The 17,151-nt window shown below is 38.4% G+C and overlaps 1 protein-coding gene across 1 annotated transcript in view; it reads left to right on the top strand.

Annotated features, from left to right (window-relative positions):
• Window positions 1–15,339, top strand: part of RAB27B (RAB27B, member RAS oncogene family) — a 60,204-nt gene extending 44,865 nt beyond the window's left edge. Inside the window, exons 4-6 of the mRNA XM_008692361.2 lie at window positions 4,795–4,898; window positions 8,054–8,177; window positions 9,251–15,339. Of these exons, the coding sequence (XP_008690583.1) occupies window positions 4,795–4,898; window positions 8,054–8,177; window positions 9,251–9,437 (415 nt within the window). The 3' untranslated portion in view covers window positions 9,438–15,339. The remainder of the gene's footprint in view (window positions 1–4,794; window positions 4,899–8,053; window positions 8,178–9,250) is intronic.
• The last annotated feature ends 1,812 nt before the right edge of the window (window positions 15,340–17,151 follow it).

Raw genomic sequence — 17,151 nt, 5'->3', positions numbered from 1 at the left:
TGAGAAAAATTTCTTTTAAAGTGAATGTTGTACGTGGACTTGAAAGCAAATGTTGTACAACTCTCTTCCTGGTTCCAAAATAGACATTTATGTCAAGAAATAAAAATAAATTATTTATAGTTAATAAACCATAACTACCATTGTGGATTTGGTACGGATTTCAAAAATCAGATCTTTAGCGATCTCTGGAGACCCTTGTTCTGTGTTGTCTTTGTACTTTCTTTTCCTTTCTTTTTTTTTTAAATAATAATTTTTCATTATGTTATGTTAGTCACCATACCATACATCCTTAGTTTTTGATGTAGTCTTTGTACTTTCTAATAAGAAAAAAAACAAACCCTCTAGAATTTAATTCAAGTGGGAAATTAACATGATTACAAGTGCAACCTGGAGAGGGAGTTGAAGAAAGGGTAGTAAGACCTTTCCCATTTATTTCCATTCTTCTGCACACACTGTCTGTCCTATGCCTCTTGACAGGCTTAGTTTTCTAAGATTTGGGGCATACCATTGCTCTCTGGCTAGAATGTTTTCCTCCCTCTCCACCTTCCTTGATCCTCTCCTTTTACCAAGCCTAGGTCATGGACCACCTCCTCTGTGAGGCCTTTCTAAATGCCCATCTGAAACAAACTCCCTCTTTCTGTGAACTCCTACACCTCTCCCACCGTCCCTTAAGTTACTCGATTGGTTATATACCACCTTGTAAGAAGGCAAATCTTTGTTTTTTTATCTCTAACTGTGGTCCTTTGATTCACCTGTGGCCTTCTTACACCCAACAAAATTGTCAGCATTATAGGGGCAGAGGCCATGCTTGGTTTTCTAACATCTTCTCAGGTATAATGTCCAAGGCAAGAGAAGGTCAGTCGACAGGAGTGTTGTTTGCTTAGGGCTGGAGGTGCTGTTCCATTATTTGATGAAAATATGTTTCTTTGAGATCGAAGTCTTCAAAGCACTAAAGACCACAAGCTAGTGGAGCTTTTCAATATCAGATTAAATAAAAATTGGCAGGAGATCGTCAGAGATGTTTAGAAGGCACATACCTCCAAATTCTGCATCACATGTCTTAGAATGTTTATGCTTGTAAACACTTTAGTTTTTGAAATGCGTCCAAAGTGTTCTCGCTTTCAGTGAGTGTAAACGCCAGGAGAGGTGCCGGGCCCTCTCCGTTAGCTCTTTTGACTGTGAATTCCATTTACACACATTCTTCAACACTGCTCGTTCTTCTGAAGTCATTCCTCACAAGAATTTCTGTTCATATGTCAGTTTTGTTGTCACAAAGATGTATGTTTTATAGACCAATTTAATTCATTTTTGAAGAAGTAATATGAGAAAATGTGGTTCCCATATGTCCTCACACATGATATGTCAGCCTAGCACGATGGTAGGCTTCTCTCCTCTGCCCCCCTAAGACGGCTGCTCTCTGAGGGAAGTGGGGAAAACTAGGCACAGTCTTAGTAATATGGCGGTTATTCACCCCTTGAGAGTTTTGCGTTGTGTATTTATATAAGGTGTAGCCACGCAGCAAGGTAAACAGTGTCTCATACCTCAGCCCGGTGCTTAAAAATATCTGGCCGTATAACCCGTATAAGATTATGGTTATTGATAAAAGTGGTATCATGGGAACAAGCTAAAAATTGTACCCCTTATGTAAACCTCAAGGATACAGGGCACAGCCTTAGTTCCCAGTGAGGGAGAAAGTAATACTGTGACTCTGGGATCTGTTTTTTTTTTTTTTTTTAATGTGGTCCCAGCTCTCCCCACCCTGCTGACTCACTGGACAGCATGAGATTGCTGAGTAAAGCTAGAAATCTTTCCCCTGGAGTCACCTTGGGAAGAATGGGGATAACAAGGGTGTTGGGCAGGATGGTCCAGGATAGGAGCCTGTTCTAGAACAAGAATGTCCTATCCATGTTGCTGGGGATGCAGAAAGTTTTACCTCAGTGAGATCCACACAGGAATGTCTTAAAAATAACGTAGCCCCACTTAGCAGGATGGCCCTCTCGCATTTGCGTGGCCCCCACCCATGGTGACGATGACACTCGTCCTGGTGGCAGGTTGCGTGTGTTGGTTTAGCATTGTGTGCATTGTACTGCAGTGACATGGGTGTCAGGATGTCACCGTTAACACAAATTTTTAGAAACCTTTACCAAGGCAACATCTTTGGACTCCGTTTTTAAAACCTTCTGAGCCATGCATTGGAGCCAGCAGAGTAGGCTGTGGCCGTGGACTTGAGCACGACCATGAGCATTGTTGTTCGAGAAATTACAATTTATGTCCGTTCCAAGTTGTAAATGCTAGCCTTTTTTCCCCCCAACAAAAAGACCATTAACATAAAAAAATAACTTTGTCACGTGCTATGGGCAGTGAGAGGGGGCCATGGCTACAGTCTTGTCCTGAAATGAGACACACACACAACACACACAGACACACGTACACTCTCTTTCTTTCTGTCTCTCTCTCTCTTTGGGAGAGAACAGAGAGCAGTTGTCTTAGCTACACTATTGTAGTTGAGTAGGAGACAATTTTGGGAATATAGCTACTCCGCAAAGAGAAAGAAAACTTTGATAAAAGCACTAAAATCTCTGCGAGTTTCCAGCAAACGGTAGGAACAATTCCACAAGAAAAAATTGAGTAAAATTTTTGGTATTTCATAATTATCATGATTAATGTCTTACCAAAGAAATCAAACTTGGGAATAGTCATTAAAATATCTATTCTCTTTGCTCGGGTATTAAAAGAATCGTTCTCTACTGAAGTCATTGAAATCTTTAATAATTGTATATCCTCTGCTATTCTCTTTCTTTTATTTTTGTCTCTTAATTTGACATTTTGTGATCAGATACTATGTTCAGGACCATGAAAATATAATGGATAACAAATTAGAAACATAACTCCTTTCCTGTTGGAGCTCACAAGTCTAGGGTGGAATTTGAACAGATAACGAACAATTGCAATACAGCCTTAGGACAGTGTCAGGAAAACTAAAGATGATGGGCAGGTGCACCAGGAGGAGCCTATAACCCAAATGTGGGTGTTAGGAAGGCTGCTTGGGAAAGTGCTATTTCCTCTGAGACTGTTTTATATATATATATATATACACACTCATACACAATGTATGACTGGCTCAAGAGGTAGGAGGTAGAAGAGGCATTAGGGCCAGGTTACCCCCAGAAAGAACAGCATGTGTGAGAGCCCAGGGGAGAGAGTGAACTTTCTAAGAACTAAAAGAAGATCAGCATGCCTGTGGATAGTCAGGAGATGAAGCCGGCTAGATGAGCAAGGATCAGTTCATGCAGAGCCTGACAGTGTATTGAAGAGTTCAGTCATTATCTTAAGAGCAGTGCATCATCAGTTAGATGTTTTTAGCAGAGAATTTCTATAGNNAGCAGGAAGGGATCCATGAAGGGTAAGGTCCTGAACAAAACTGGAGACAGGAAGCCTATGAAGAAGACTGTTGAAGTTATTCAGATGAAAGAGGATAGACTCGAAACTAGAGTAGATGGACAGAAATGAAATGGTCAGGAGATAGTTGGTGATTGTATACAGTAGGTGAAGGACAAAGAAGCCATGGTCACCCCAAAGATGGTGATGCATTGATAGAAGAAGAGATCAGGAGGAGGGGCCAGGTTGGGGTTAGACTCCTGAAGTGAGAGGTGCCCCAGTTCCCTCCAGCTGGAAACACACTGTAGTTGGGCACACAGCATGAAGGACAGGACAAATCTACACCTATTCATTTGGGATTCAACCTATAGGTGACAATTGAGCCCAGAGAAGTAGATGAGATTATTCAGTGAATGTATGTAGAGTGGGAAAGGGTTGAGAATAGAACTCCAAGGAAACCAAAGAACCCACAAATAGGCTAAAATGTCCTAGGAGGACATTTAGGATACGAAGTGATAGTATTTCAAAGTTATGTGCCTTTCTAAAAACCCATTTCCAAATTCACTTCTGTATCCGTATAACCCAAACCTTCTCTAGTCCCTCTGTGTGGTCTCTGGTTTGCCCAATCCTGCCTTTGAAGTGGATCTCAGCACACCTTCAATTTTACTGAAGAGTGTGGGGTGGAGGAGGTTGGAGCAGAGGAGAGGAAGTCTTTACATAGCACATGACAGAGTATATTCTTCAATATCCTCCATTAGAGATAAGCATTCTTGCTTTCTGTCTCCAACTAGTACGTCTCTTTGACCTTGTCTTGCTTCCCCTAATCATCTTCTTCTTCCTCCTTTCTTCAATGTTTTTCCCTTTTCCTCATGAAACATGATGCCAGACTGAAATTCAGCTTTACCCCCACAGTGTTTATAAAACAGTCTTCTCACCAGTGTGAGAAGAACCTAGTTTTAGTTGCTAAGAAGTTGTGGTTTTCTGCACATAATCACGGGCTCATTTACCGAGTGCCAAGCTTTCTTCTAGACACAGACAAGGGAGATCGAAAAGTATAAGTTAAAGTCCCCATTTGAAACTGGCGTCCAGTTTAATTGTGGACCACAAGATATCTGCGAGCCAACAAGAGAGAGAAGCCAAGGGGCTGTGTAAGCCAGCATGTGACTGAAGGTTACAAACTCCGTGTGCATAATTGCCATAGGCCATAAAGCCAGGATGTGGTCCTAAGAAATGTCTACAACCAGATGCCCTTCCCCGATCCTTCAGCAATCTTTCTGCCCACTCTCTTTCTGCAGGAGAATCCCTAAGGGATGCCATGGGGATTTCACATTTCAAAGGGAAAAGTGTTGTGTGTACTGTCATCATAATATGTTTGTGGGCTAACTTCCAGAACTATCCACTGTGCTTTCTTGGCAGATTCCGGAGCCTCACCACTGCATTTTTCAGAGATGCCATGGGTTTCTTATTAATGTTTGACCTCACCAGTCAACAGAGCTTCTTAAATGTCAGAAACTGGATGAGTAAGTGGGATGAAGTTACTCGCATTGGCTACTTTGGGCCCCAACAGCTCTATTTGCTTCTTTGCCTCCAAACGTGGAACCAGATTAGGTTCCACAGATTAACCTTGGGATCCATGAGTTTAGCATTCCCTGTGTCACCTTCAAAGTGATGGGCTGTACGTGGCTCACTGAAGGTGGCGTGGAATCGTCCCTTCCTTTGACACTCTTAGAAGAAGCCTGTGTATCTCTCACAACATATATATATAAAATATTCAAGGTCTTTATTATTGCAATTGAAAGGCTACTAATTCTACTTATCCAGTAAGTCTTAAAGGACTTCTTACAACTGTGTGAGCTACCAGATCTAATCTGGAAAAGAGACAGAGAAAAGCAGCAGTGTTTTCTGAGAGGGATCACTGGCACCTAAAAATGTACCCCCTTGTGCACGGGTTAACTAATGGATGAATTCACGAATCGGTTAATTTGGTGAGAAACTGCCCCAGAGCAGACCAGCCACATGAAGATAAGGTACTGTGTGTCAATCAGCTCACACTGAAATTTTAGATTTTTGGAAAAAAATGTTCAAATGTAAGGAAGACTTAAAATGAAAAATCGATACAATTTAGACGTAAGTTAAAAGTAGCCCAATGAGTTGTTGAAGACAGATTGATATATGTCAGCATAGGAAAATAGTATTTGATTTTCTTTTTCTAAAAATTGATGTAGCACTAAAGGGACTATTTCATTTGCATTTTTATTATAAATAAGAATTTTGATCCTGATGGGATATATAAGCAGTCCTATGGACTGGTGATAGGCTTGTCATTTCTAGATTTGTTGGGGCTGTCTATGGCCAGAGTGATATTTTTTTAAAAATTGGATCATATTGGGGCACCTGGATGGCTCAGTCGGTTGGACATCTGACTCTTCATTTCGGCCCAGGTCATAATCTTAGGGTCCTGGGATGGAGCCCCGAGTCAGCCTCCTCACTCAGTGGGGAATCTGCTTAAAATTCTCTCTCCTTCTGCCCCAACCCCCATTCTTTCTCTCTCTCTCTCTCTCTCCTGCTCTCTTTCTCAAATAAATAAATAAATCTTAAAAAAAAAAAAAAACATTGGATCATGTTATTCCCCTCCTCAAAGTCCCTCTGGGACCTCCCAATTCACTTGGAATAAAATCTAGAATCCTTCGCTCACCTGTAAGGCCTTGGCGATAAGGCCTTAGATTCCTGTGTAATTTACTCTTATTCTGTCCCAGCTCACTGGCCTCCAGCCACACATCTCTGCTGCTGTTCCCAGGACAAAAGGCACATTCTCTACGTTGTGGCTTTTACACATTCTGATTTTCTCTGCCTTGGTTTCTCTTCTCCCATTTATGGAGTGTGCCAGTTCTCGTGTCTCCTTCAAGGGTTTGTTTAAACTTTCTTTATCTCTTGGAAGAAGCCTTCCCTGACTACCCATCTAAACTAGTGTGTTTCAGGGCAGCTGGGTGGCTCAGTCTGTTAAGCATTGACCTTCAGCTTAGGTCATGATCCCAGGGTCCTGGGATCAAGTCCTGCATCAGGCTCATTGGGGAGTCTGCTTCTCCCTCTCCCTCTGCCCCTCCCCCCTGCTCGTGCTCTTTCTCTCTTGCTCTCTCTTAAATAAATAAAATCTTTAAAAAATAAATAAACTAGTAATCTTCATTACTTTGTATCTCCTCAGTACACTTTCTGCCACCGCCTGACATCGTCTTATGTGTCTCTTTGGTTACATGTCCTTTTGACTCTCTGCCACTCAAATGTGAGCTCTGTGAAAGTGCAGACTTTGTCGGCTTTGTTCCTTCACAATAGCCCAAAGCTGGGATTAGTGTCCAGCACAGAATAGATACTCAAAAAAATGTATTTCTTCTTATTATATATTATTTATAATTAATACATATAACTGCTTTAAATGTGAATTCAATAATACAGATGATACCACGGGGACAAATCCCGACAAATTCTGACTTCCTTCATTACTTCTCCATCTGAGTGTTTATCCTAGGATTTGTCTCCATTTTCTTTTATTACTGTATTTCTTTCTCTAAATTTTGGTGGTATTATTAGATTCTGAGGAGATAAAGAGATAATAAGATTATTAGACTCTTTCAGAGAATGATTTGTTCGTCCTTTCTTGAGGCAGATAAAATTCTTCCTTATTTAAAGAAAAATCCAGGAGGATACTATTGGGATTTAAGATAATTAATTGGCATGTCTCCTAACACTTTAATTTTTAACACCCAAGTAATCAGTGTTACAGGGTAAGCCTTGTCTTCCTCCTCGGCAAAGTTGCATACAGCATGCCTTGAGATAGAAATTAAAGTAATCCCCATAACTCAAAAACGTAGGTTGACAGATTTCTTATCATTTCCTTCCTTCTTTCCTTCCTTGTTCCCTTCCTCCCCCAACCCTTCTTCAGTCCTTCCTTCTTTCCTTCCCTCCTTTCCCCCTTCCCTCCCTCTTTCTTCTCTCTTTTGCACAGTGTATCCTAGAGAAAAAGAAAAACAAGTCACCTGTCTTAAAATTGTTTCTACATGAATTTGTGGTGGTTCAGAAACATTCTATTCTAATAGATCATCACCTTGGACTTGAGGAGATAGAAATGTACCTGCCTTGGGGCACCTGGGTGGTTCAGTCAGTTAAGCATCTGACTCTTGATCTCAGCTCAGGTCTCGATCTCAGGTTCATGAGTCAAGCCCCGCATTGGGCTCCATGTTGGGCGTGGAACCTACTTAAAAAAACATAGCAGCCTCTTAAAGGAAAGAGCAAACTTACACACTTAAAATTCCTGTTTATTATCTCCCTTATATTTGAGGAACAAATAGTATGAAGCAGTATGTCCATCTTGGAGGACATTTCCCCGGATGTACAGCACTGATAGGTGATCATACAGGTGCTTCATATCAATTATTATTCATAGTCACAACCTGCAGTTTTTGAAGCATCGTCTTCATTCAGATGAGGAAGCTGCAGTTGAGTAAAGTTAAGTAACTTTATATCATATAAGTTTATATCCCATAACTAGCAAGCAGCGAAGTGAACAATTAAATTAGGAATTTGAAGTATGAAAAAAAGAAAAGGAGTTCAAAGTATGAGCAGTCATTTGACATTACTGGTTTATAACTAACGTGCTGGGTCCATCTGCTTTCTTCCTAAGGCCAACTGCAAGCGAATGCTTATTGTGAAAATCCAGATATAGTATTAGTTGGCAACAAGGCAGACCTGCCAGACCACGGGGAGGTCAATGAAAGGCAAGCCCGGGACCTGGCTGACAAATACGGGTACGTCTTTGACACGGACATGTCACCTGACCGTGCACGCTACTGCTTAGTGATGGAGCAGGGACATGAGCTGGATACTGGGAGCAATCCCCTTGAGTCAATAATGGCCCATGAATGAAAAAGATCTTTCAGGGGAATGTATGTGATCTTTTAAATCAAGTCCTTAATAGTAATAGCAGCTAACATTGCTGAATACTCCTTATGTACTAACAACTGTCCCTAGACTTTAACTCTTTTAACCCCTCACGATCATACATAGGGGATCTAGAGTTCTCCCATTTTATATGTGAAGAATTGAGGCATAGAAGGATTAAGTAACTGATGGAAGGCCATGTAGCTAGTAAGTAGCAGAGCTTGAATTCAACCCGGCAGTCTGAGATCAGAGCTCATGATTTTCAGCACGATAGTCTGCTGCCTTTCCACTAATAGCTGTAAAACTCTAAGAAATAACACCTGACCGGGACATAATATTGCAATCCTTATCCTAGCTGAGCCTAAGTGGCAGATTAAAAAAAAAAAAAAATGAAATACTCCCCTACAATGATAAGTTGACTTCCAACACAGACTTTAAATTTAAAGCAGTTTCAGCATACCTGCCAATTTTTTACTGAAGACTTTTCCGTGAGAGCTTTAAAAATGTGTAACTTTTGATTCCATATAAACTATTTATTTACATGCATCTCTTATTCAGTGCCTGCTTAATTTCTAAGTCAAATTTCCAGATAATTGATTAGAAGGGAAGTGATATTTTAGTGGTAAGATTTATCCCTAATTCAGGTATTTCTACCCTCTTAATTTTTTTGTGAAACAGTGATAATGCCTTAGCTTCAAATTCCTAAGTACCTCCCATATCCGTTTCCTTGTCCATAAAATCGGTTATACCCATACGAGAAAGCTGCCCATCAATTTTTACTCACTGAGAAAAAACAAGATACTTTCCATCTCAGTGAGCAAAACCCTGATTATTTCACCATCTCTCAGCCAGCCATGTTTTTGCCTATGTTACTTATTTGTATGTCTGTGTCTTTTCGATTTCTTCCTCTCAAAAATATGTGTCATCTCTTCGATGCAAGCATACCATATTTCGAAACAAGTGCCGCGACGGGCCAGAATGTGGAGAAAGCTGTGGAAACCCTTCTGGACTTAATCATGAAGCGAATGGAACAGTGTGTAGAGAAGACACAAGTCCCTGACACTGTCAATGGAGACTCTGGAAAGCTAGATGGGGAAAAACCAGCAGAGAAGAAATGCGGCTGCTAGACCCTACGTAGGAACTGATCATCCAAAACCCCACCCGAATATTACTTCCAAAAAACAGCGACAAACCATGAAATTGTTGTTGAGTAGACCATGCATAATGGCATGTCTTTCTTTTTCTGCCAGAAAAATCTATTTTAAGAAACCAGAATAGTCAACAGTGTTCAAAAGAATTGACCAGTTGTCTCTGACGCACCCTCCAAACAAGATCAGAGATTTCCTAATGTGATCTCGCGGTCATGGATGCTCAATTTTTTTTTTTTATGAAGAAGATGAGTATATAAGAAAGTATTCAAGATGATATCAGTGAGTTTTAAATCAGAACAAAAATGACCATGTCACATGGGGGAAAGGAATAGGCCACGAAAGGGAGAATATAGAAAGATGATTTTTTTTCAAAGATTGGATTTACTTCTTATATTGAATTTGATTTGTACTTTTAGTTTTGCATTGGGGGAACATATTAGCTAAAAATGGGTATACAATAAAGAATTCTAAATGGATCATTAATAATGACATTACTATGTACACCCAATAAGCTGTCCTAGGGTGACTCAAGTACTGGTAAGGTTATGAGATTGTGAATCAGACTTCTGTTAAAATGTGGGAGACTGTATATTAATGTCATTTTTATATTCTTAATAAATGGCAGATAGATAAGAATAGGACTGTGAACGACAAAGCACAAGAGAAATGCCTTAGGAAAAAAATGGAAGTATGAAACCATGGCATTTGGACAAATGATATTAAATGTGTCTGTTACAGATGTCTGGAAGAATCATTTAGCCAAATTTCACTCAAGCCAATTAGAAGTTGACATTATCAGCTGGGATTAAGAGAATCTCCAGAAGTTTCCCTTTCCAAACAAAATTTTGGAAATTGGTTCAGTGTTCAGTTTCACATTTCATTTTTCTTAGTAAATGGTTACAAGGAGAAATTAAAGATTGTCATTTATTAAATATGTCTTCAAAAATGCAGTCAAGAAAAACTATTTAGCCTTAATTGTTTTTAGACAAAATATGTTGGTGATATGAAAACAAAAAGTGACAAATAACTGTGGGTTTAACTTACAAAAGCACGGGAAATTCTAAATCACACTTCCACCCTCCACACCCACCCCTGACTTTGAATCAATTGCAAAAATACAGGTGTGTTCCTTTGTGAATCAACAACTTCAGGATGATAGATTGATTTTTATGGTCACTCTTGAGTTTTCATGTCATTCATCACATAAAAATTGATGATACCTCATGTCATATTACAATATATGAAAAAATACATATGTTTTTGTTTGCCCAAGGCAAAATACTCACATTTGAACTATAGTTGGGGGTAGGGCAGGAATGGAGCTGTGTATTTTCTCTCTAAAAATTTGGTTACTCACTTTATATTTTTACATAAAACTGCCTTTTCTTTTTAAAAATCATTACAAAAAGATTTTCCATTGCCTTTTCTTATTGTTGTGTCTAAACTGATATTACATTGTTTTTTTCAATCATTGTTTTTGATAAGCATAGCAACTCCTGTTAAACTATTATTTAAATATTTCAGTCAGTTTCATCAGTAACAAAGGCATCACGCTTCAAGTTTTCTCTTTTTACCATGAGTATATCCCCACCCTTGAACCTCTCTCCGGAGTCTACATCTGGTATAGAATCCATTATTAGGAACACAGATCCAAGGGATTGTCTAAAATGTTCTTGCAAAATTCTCAGTGTGAACTCCTCAGTTCCTCTGACTTTGGAAGCATAATGCCAGCTTCTAGGATCCATCATACTTGGGTATTCCCTCCAATGCTGTTTTTCTCTACGATGCACTTCATGACCTCAGTTCCTGAGCCATGAGGATAGAAAGCTATTCACTAACACCCAAGATGCTTTGACTGAAAGAAAAGTGAGCAGAAGCAATATTATCATTGTTGTGGCAAAATTTGGTAAACTTCTGTGGTCATTTTATCAACTCTCCTTTGGATTCAAATTGTGATGTCTCTGGCATTCCCGTGATAGGGCATGTTTAGCCTTTATGAAATCCTAAAGGTATTCTATTTTGGATTTGTTTTTTGTTTTCTACTCTTTTTCCAGTTATATGATTGACTGACTTTTGCCAAGATTCTGTCATTGCCAGTTGACAAGCATTTATTCAGGGTCTATTTTAAGATCATTATTTGATAGCTGTAGCATGAAGCAGAGGGCGACGATGCCTATAATTATAGAACTCTGCCTATAAAAATAACAATTATTGGGCAACAGTCTCAAGAGGAATGAAATTTAAAGAAGACAAGAAAATTAATTTAAAATAGTGTCCTACTTATAAATAAATACTTGACCTAAGAAAATATTTTCTCTCTCGAGTTTGACATCTGATCCCAAATTCTATGTCACCATTACTGGAAATGCCTTCACTTCTTATTACAGAATTAATTATTATGTATAATTCATTTTACAATTTCAAATTGATTTGGGAACATGAAGTATACAGACTGCTTTAAAGAATTGCATACCTCCTTTAACCCAAAACAGCATGTATTTTTAGCCAAGATGTATCCTGTTACTTGTTATCTCCCAAATGCTTTGATAAACCATACTGTATTTTGGGGAAATGTTTAAAATGTACATGAAGTTCCTTTCCGATATAGAAATCATTCTGGAGTGCTTACACTAGTTTGATGTTTACATTGCTCTAACACAGTGCCTCGAATACCTCTATGACCAAATTTGTCTCCAACCGCATAGCTCATTTCCTGTTATATATTTGAGGAAGGTCTCACAGAGACACTAAAGGCGTTCTGACATCTTCAGCAAGGGGACAGGATGTTATTGGAATCTGGAAATGATTACCACCATCTCCTGGTCTTCTAAGCTTCTCACGGAGTGGGGGTGGGCATCGCTCGAGACTTAACTGTGAGTAGGTACAAGGTTACCTTTTGATACAAGAAAAGAAAAATCCTTTGAAAAATGTATCAAAAATGGCTGAGAAAGCATGTTTGTCTTGGTATGACGAGGGTCACAAGTCATAAATTGGCAGAGAAAATGCTGAGTGCTAGAAATTGAGCTTGTGGGTCCTACATAAGTGTTAGAATTCTTGCAAGTCACCACTCGAGTTGATTTGCTATCATTTCCATAGTATCAGCTATACATTGCAAAAAATTCAAAACCAGCATTTTCTAAGGTAAATATTTCATCGGTTGTTTTTCACCAGGTGGGCCATTCTGTGTATCAGTGGGTGTCTTTGTTATGCTTCTAGAGTGTGCTATTCTCTGCCAACCTGTACAGGTTAAATGACCTGGGCAAGAGTTTCAATCAGACCTTTCTTTTCTCCTTTGTAAGAGACAGAAGCTTGACTATGGAGAAGTACATGACTATATTAAAAAATAAATAACAGCCAAAATATTCTATAAACTGAATCAACTAGAAATCACCATATTTGTTGAAGCTCATGAACACACTGGTCGACTAGAAAGAGAAGCAGTGTGTGTAATAGTGAATAACTAGATAGAGTGGAAACCCAGAACCTGTGTCCATGACACAAAATTATTCACTGTTCTGTAGCTCTGTTCACTTTAAAAAAGGGTATATATGCTTCCCTCAATGTGTACCATACTAAAGCATTGAGGGAAAATTCTCATCCATAAAGAATCTTGGAGTTACAATCTCAAACTTAAACTGTAAAGAGATAATAATGAAGCTTCTGGTTTCCTAAGATACTGAACTCTTTAAAAGAGAGATCTGAGAGCGAATGTTAGCCAAAGGGATGGAAAAGTTGTCTTTCACTCTGTACCACCAAGCTTAAAAGAAGGCTAGTGTATGCGAATATTTTAGGGACAGCTTTATGATCTTTAAAGGTGATAAGATGCTGTCTATACTTGAAAAAGATGTCTGAGAATTCACCAAAAACTATTATTTTCTTCTTGCTCTTTGACCAATATGATATAAATTTATTTCTGGGGAGAGTGCTGAACTCTTAAGCATGGCAAGTAGAAATAGAGTGTTATCTGAGATGAGTGTTGTCTCAATGCTTTATAAACCCATGAAGATATTTGTCTCATAGAGTAGGACTGATAAAAATCATTGTTAGAAGTCTAGGGGATTTTAGGAATTTATTGCCTTGGAATTCTTAGGTGGAGACCCAACCATGATGACATTGTTAAGGAAGAACGATAAAGAAAGGTTAGAGTTCAACATTGTCTGAATACAATATTGCAGAACACAGAGAAGACCATGTACTTTGAGGCTGATTTTTAAGTAGAAAATGAAAAAGAGAATTACCAACAAGAAGAGTGTTTGTAACTAGATCCAAGGCAAATATTTATCCATCATTTTTATCTATCAAGTGGAAATTTATGCCCTTAGAACTAAGCTAATGAAAATATTTAAACACCAAATATTTCATTAGTGGCATCAAAATGTGGGAAACTTTGAAACATTTTGTTTGCTCTGTCTGAATTTAATTTTCTTATAAATAGCACTTTGACTAATTTTTCAAGGAGTAGAATCACAAAGATGCTTCTTTGCACATCTTTTACCAACAGTGTGTGGTTGAGATATTTTCCAGCTTCGTATAGAGAGAGAACAAAAAACAAGCAAAAATATTATCAACAAAATAGGGGGTTATTTAAAAGGGTGTCAGCTTTTGAAGAAAAAAATATACAAAGGAATCATCTTTGGATCGAGTCATTTGAATTTGTTTCCTGGTTCCTTTTCTTTCCAACAGGTTGTGGAAATCATGGCAAATAGCCCTCAGCTGACTTAGTCTTTAAGCATCATTAGTGAATTTTGTAGAAGCAGGCATGTCTGTCTTTAACCTAATGGGTCCCTTATTTAATCAATGGCTCTCGTCCTTATGTCTGCCGGAACATCAAAATGGTGTCCGTCCCTAGTAAAGTATGAACATATTCTTATATTTACTCTTTTATTCTCCAGGTTATTTTCCCAAATGCTCTTTGAGGGGAAGCTTAGTATTATAGAAAGGAAAGTGGCCAGAAGGAACAATTTGGGGACCGTGAGTGTGTCATTAAATATCTTAGTGGCTTCGCCTCATATGGAGTTTATAAACCCCGTGTGCCCCATAGGGTTCATGTCAGGCTCAAAGGAGAATCTAAGAAATTGGTTTGTAAATTATGTTCCATTTCATAAACAGGCACTATTATCACAAGCTAAGAATAATAAAAAATTACAGTAGTTTAAGCCACTTGGTTTAAACCACTTGGTGAGGAGAAATTACATAGCAGGGGCAAAACACTAATTTTAGGAGGGGGAATTGGAAGCTATCAATGGTTAGCAACTTGAGGTCATAGTATTTGATTGAAAATGTTTAATATATCTCAAGTTATTGAAAAATATGAGTTCTATTTCATTTTGTACGTCATCTGGTATTTCTTCCAAGGAGTCCAAGTGCATTCTAGATAGTGTTTTACAACTTGGTCAAATCCTCCTTGTACAAGTAGGGCTTTTGTGTCCATCGCCTTGTAAAAGATCTGACTGCATCTGAAATTAAGAGAAATAAGTTATCCTGCTTAATGTGTTAAAAATAGACAATGTTCTACCGTAACACTGAAGTGCTTCACTGTATTCCAGCAGTCTACCTTTAAGTGATACTCTTCTCATTTTTAGGCTAAGCACTTTTGATTGTTCTGTCTGTCATCTCCACAGACCTGTTTTGTCTAGTGCTATGAATGTAAATTAAAACCTTAAACCTGGAGTTTTTATTCTGCGTGCCCCTGAGTATACTGTGGTGCCTGACAAACACTGTTAGATCATTATTTTGTTGTACCAAAGTTCTAGTGGCTTCAGAAATCATAGCATCCAATGATTTTGTGGTGTCTGGGTTTGAATACTACGGTGGCGAACTGTATTCAGTGATTGTTTCTGCACATTTTTCAATAATAAAAATGCATTTTTATCAATTATTTTGTGTACTCAAAGCAAACTTTTTTCTGTGTTGAAGTTGAATGTTAAATCCGTTTCAACCTGGAACTTGTTTTGCATTTAAAGTGGTACCCTCGAGGAACTAGGAAATAGGTATTTGGATTTAGCCAAGTGATTTGTATCCATCTCTCTAAAATTTTTCATTTATTATTTGTTTATCGACTGGGCTTTGCAAGGAAAGTGTTCTAATAATTTCGAAGGATATATGTATAAAATTAACAGTTAACTTGTTACACTATTTTATGATACATAAGCACCTCGGTATATTAGAACCTTTTTCTTCCCCATAATGAAATGCTGAGGCAGGGATGGTAACTTCCTTAGTCCCAGACAGGTGAAAGGATGGATGTTCAAGGCCAATTCAAGACCACAACCATACAGCTTCCTTTTAAATGTTCATTTGCAAAGGCTGCCGTGTTCCCAGAGTCGCTCTCATTCCATATGTTACTTAGATAGTCTTTGCCAAGATAATGATGGGTTTTTAATTTAAAGATAAACAGCTCTCCCACTGTAAGCAAATAAATGCTTGGCACCGTGCTTCCAACTTTACTCCCTGGTAACAATAATGCTGTTTCACATAGGCAGAATCTTTTACCCCCTGGGTTCGTCTTAAATAATTTATGACAAGTCATTAAGGACTTGCTTTTCCTGATGGTCTTATAGGATTTTTAAATAGTCATAGCAGGCTCCATATTGGGGGGGGGAAATGTCGACCTTGACACTCACTGTCATTAATGAGGAAAAGAGAAATCTTTTAAAAACTGTATGTAAGGTGTTTGGATTATTCACTGCCGTCTATACCAAGAACACTTTCATTTCTAACATAAACTTCTAATTCTAGGGGCACCTGGGTGGCTCAGTCAGTTAAACGTCCCACACTTGGTTTTGGCTCAGGTCATGATCAGGGTACTGGGAAGGAGCTCAGGATCTGTGCTCAGTGGGGAGTCTGCTTCCCCTCTCCCTCTCCCTCTGCCACTTCCCCTTCTTGTGCTCTCTGTCTCAAATAAATAAATCTTGAAAAATAAAATAAAATTCTAATTCTAAGAACGTGAACATTGTTTTTCTGTTAAAAACTCATTCAGGTGACTTATTATGCTTTACAAAACCAATACGCAAATTATAATTTGACTAAGGTGATAATATAGGTATTAGAAATGTTTTGTGATAATAATCTGATTGTCGAAATTATTAAAGCTATAAATCATTTTTGTAGGTCTCTGAGAAAATGACTCTTCTTTACCAAAAAGATTAAAAAAAAAAAACAAAAAAGCAGCAGCAAGGTTAATAGATACTTCAATCTGTTTGCTTGATTCTCCGGAGAATTTTATATCATGACTCATTCACTGATGAAAAAAATAAAGCAGAAGGAGTGATTTGGAGTCGTGCTAGTTCATTATTGGATTATGAATACACATTACCTAACTTCCTGGACCCTCTTCTCCCTTGACTTCCAACAGCAGTTCCTCATGAGTCCTCCAGGCAAAGAGCATAGGGTCAAAATAAGACCACTCAGCTGAACGTTTTAAGAGCAGTTTCCCCTTCATTGTGCCTTCCAGAAAACGTGGGCTTTCTCAGTATGTTAGGAAACATAGACAAACAAGAACTGAGATACAGATTCCTAAAACTCATTAGCTTACCATGCTCAGAATTCAAAGAACTGGAAGGATAATTTATTATTCAAATAAAGAAATGATTTTTACAAAGGAAACGTGAAAGAATATGTCGCATGGAGAATGATTGAGACAATATTGGGACTTATTCTTCACTTGCCAGTCCAGCTTCCTTGATGTCCA

The sequence above is a fragment of the Ursus maritimus genome, unplaced genomic scaffold (genome assembly GCF_017311325.1).
Source record: "Ursus maritimus isolate PB19 unplaced genomic scaffold, ASM1731132v1 scaffold_18, whole genome shotgun sequence".
Taxonomy (NCBI): domain Eukaryota; kingdom Metazoa; phylum Chordata; class Mammalia; order Carnivora; family Ursidae; genus Ursus; species Ursus maritimus.
This window is presented reverse-complemented; position numbering and strand designations above follow the sequence as displayed.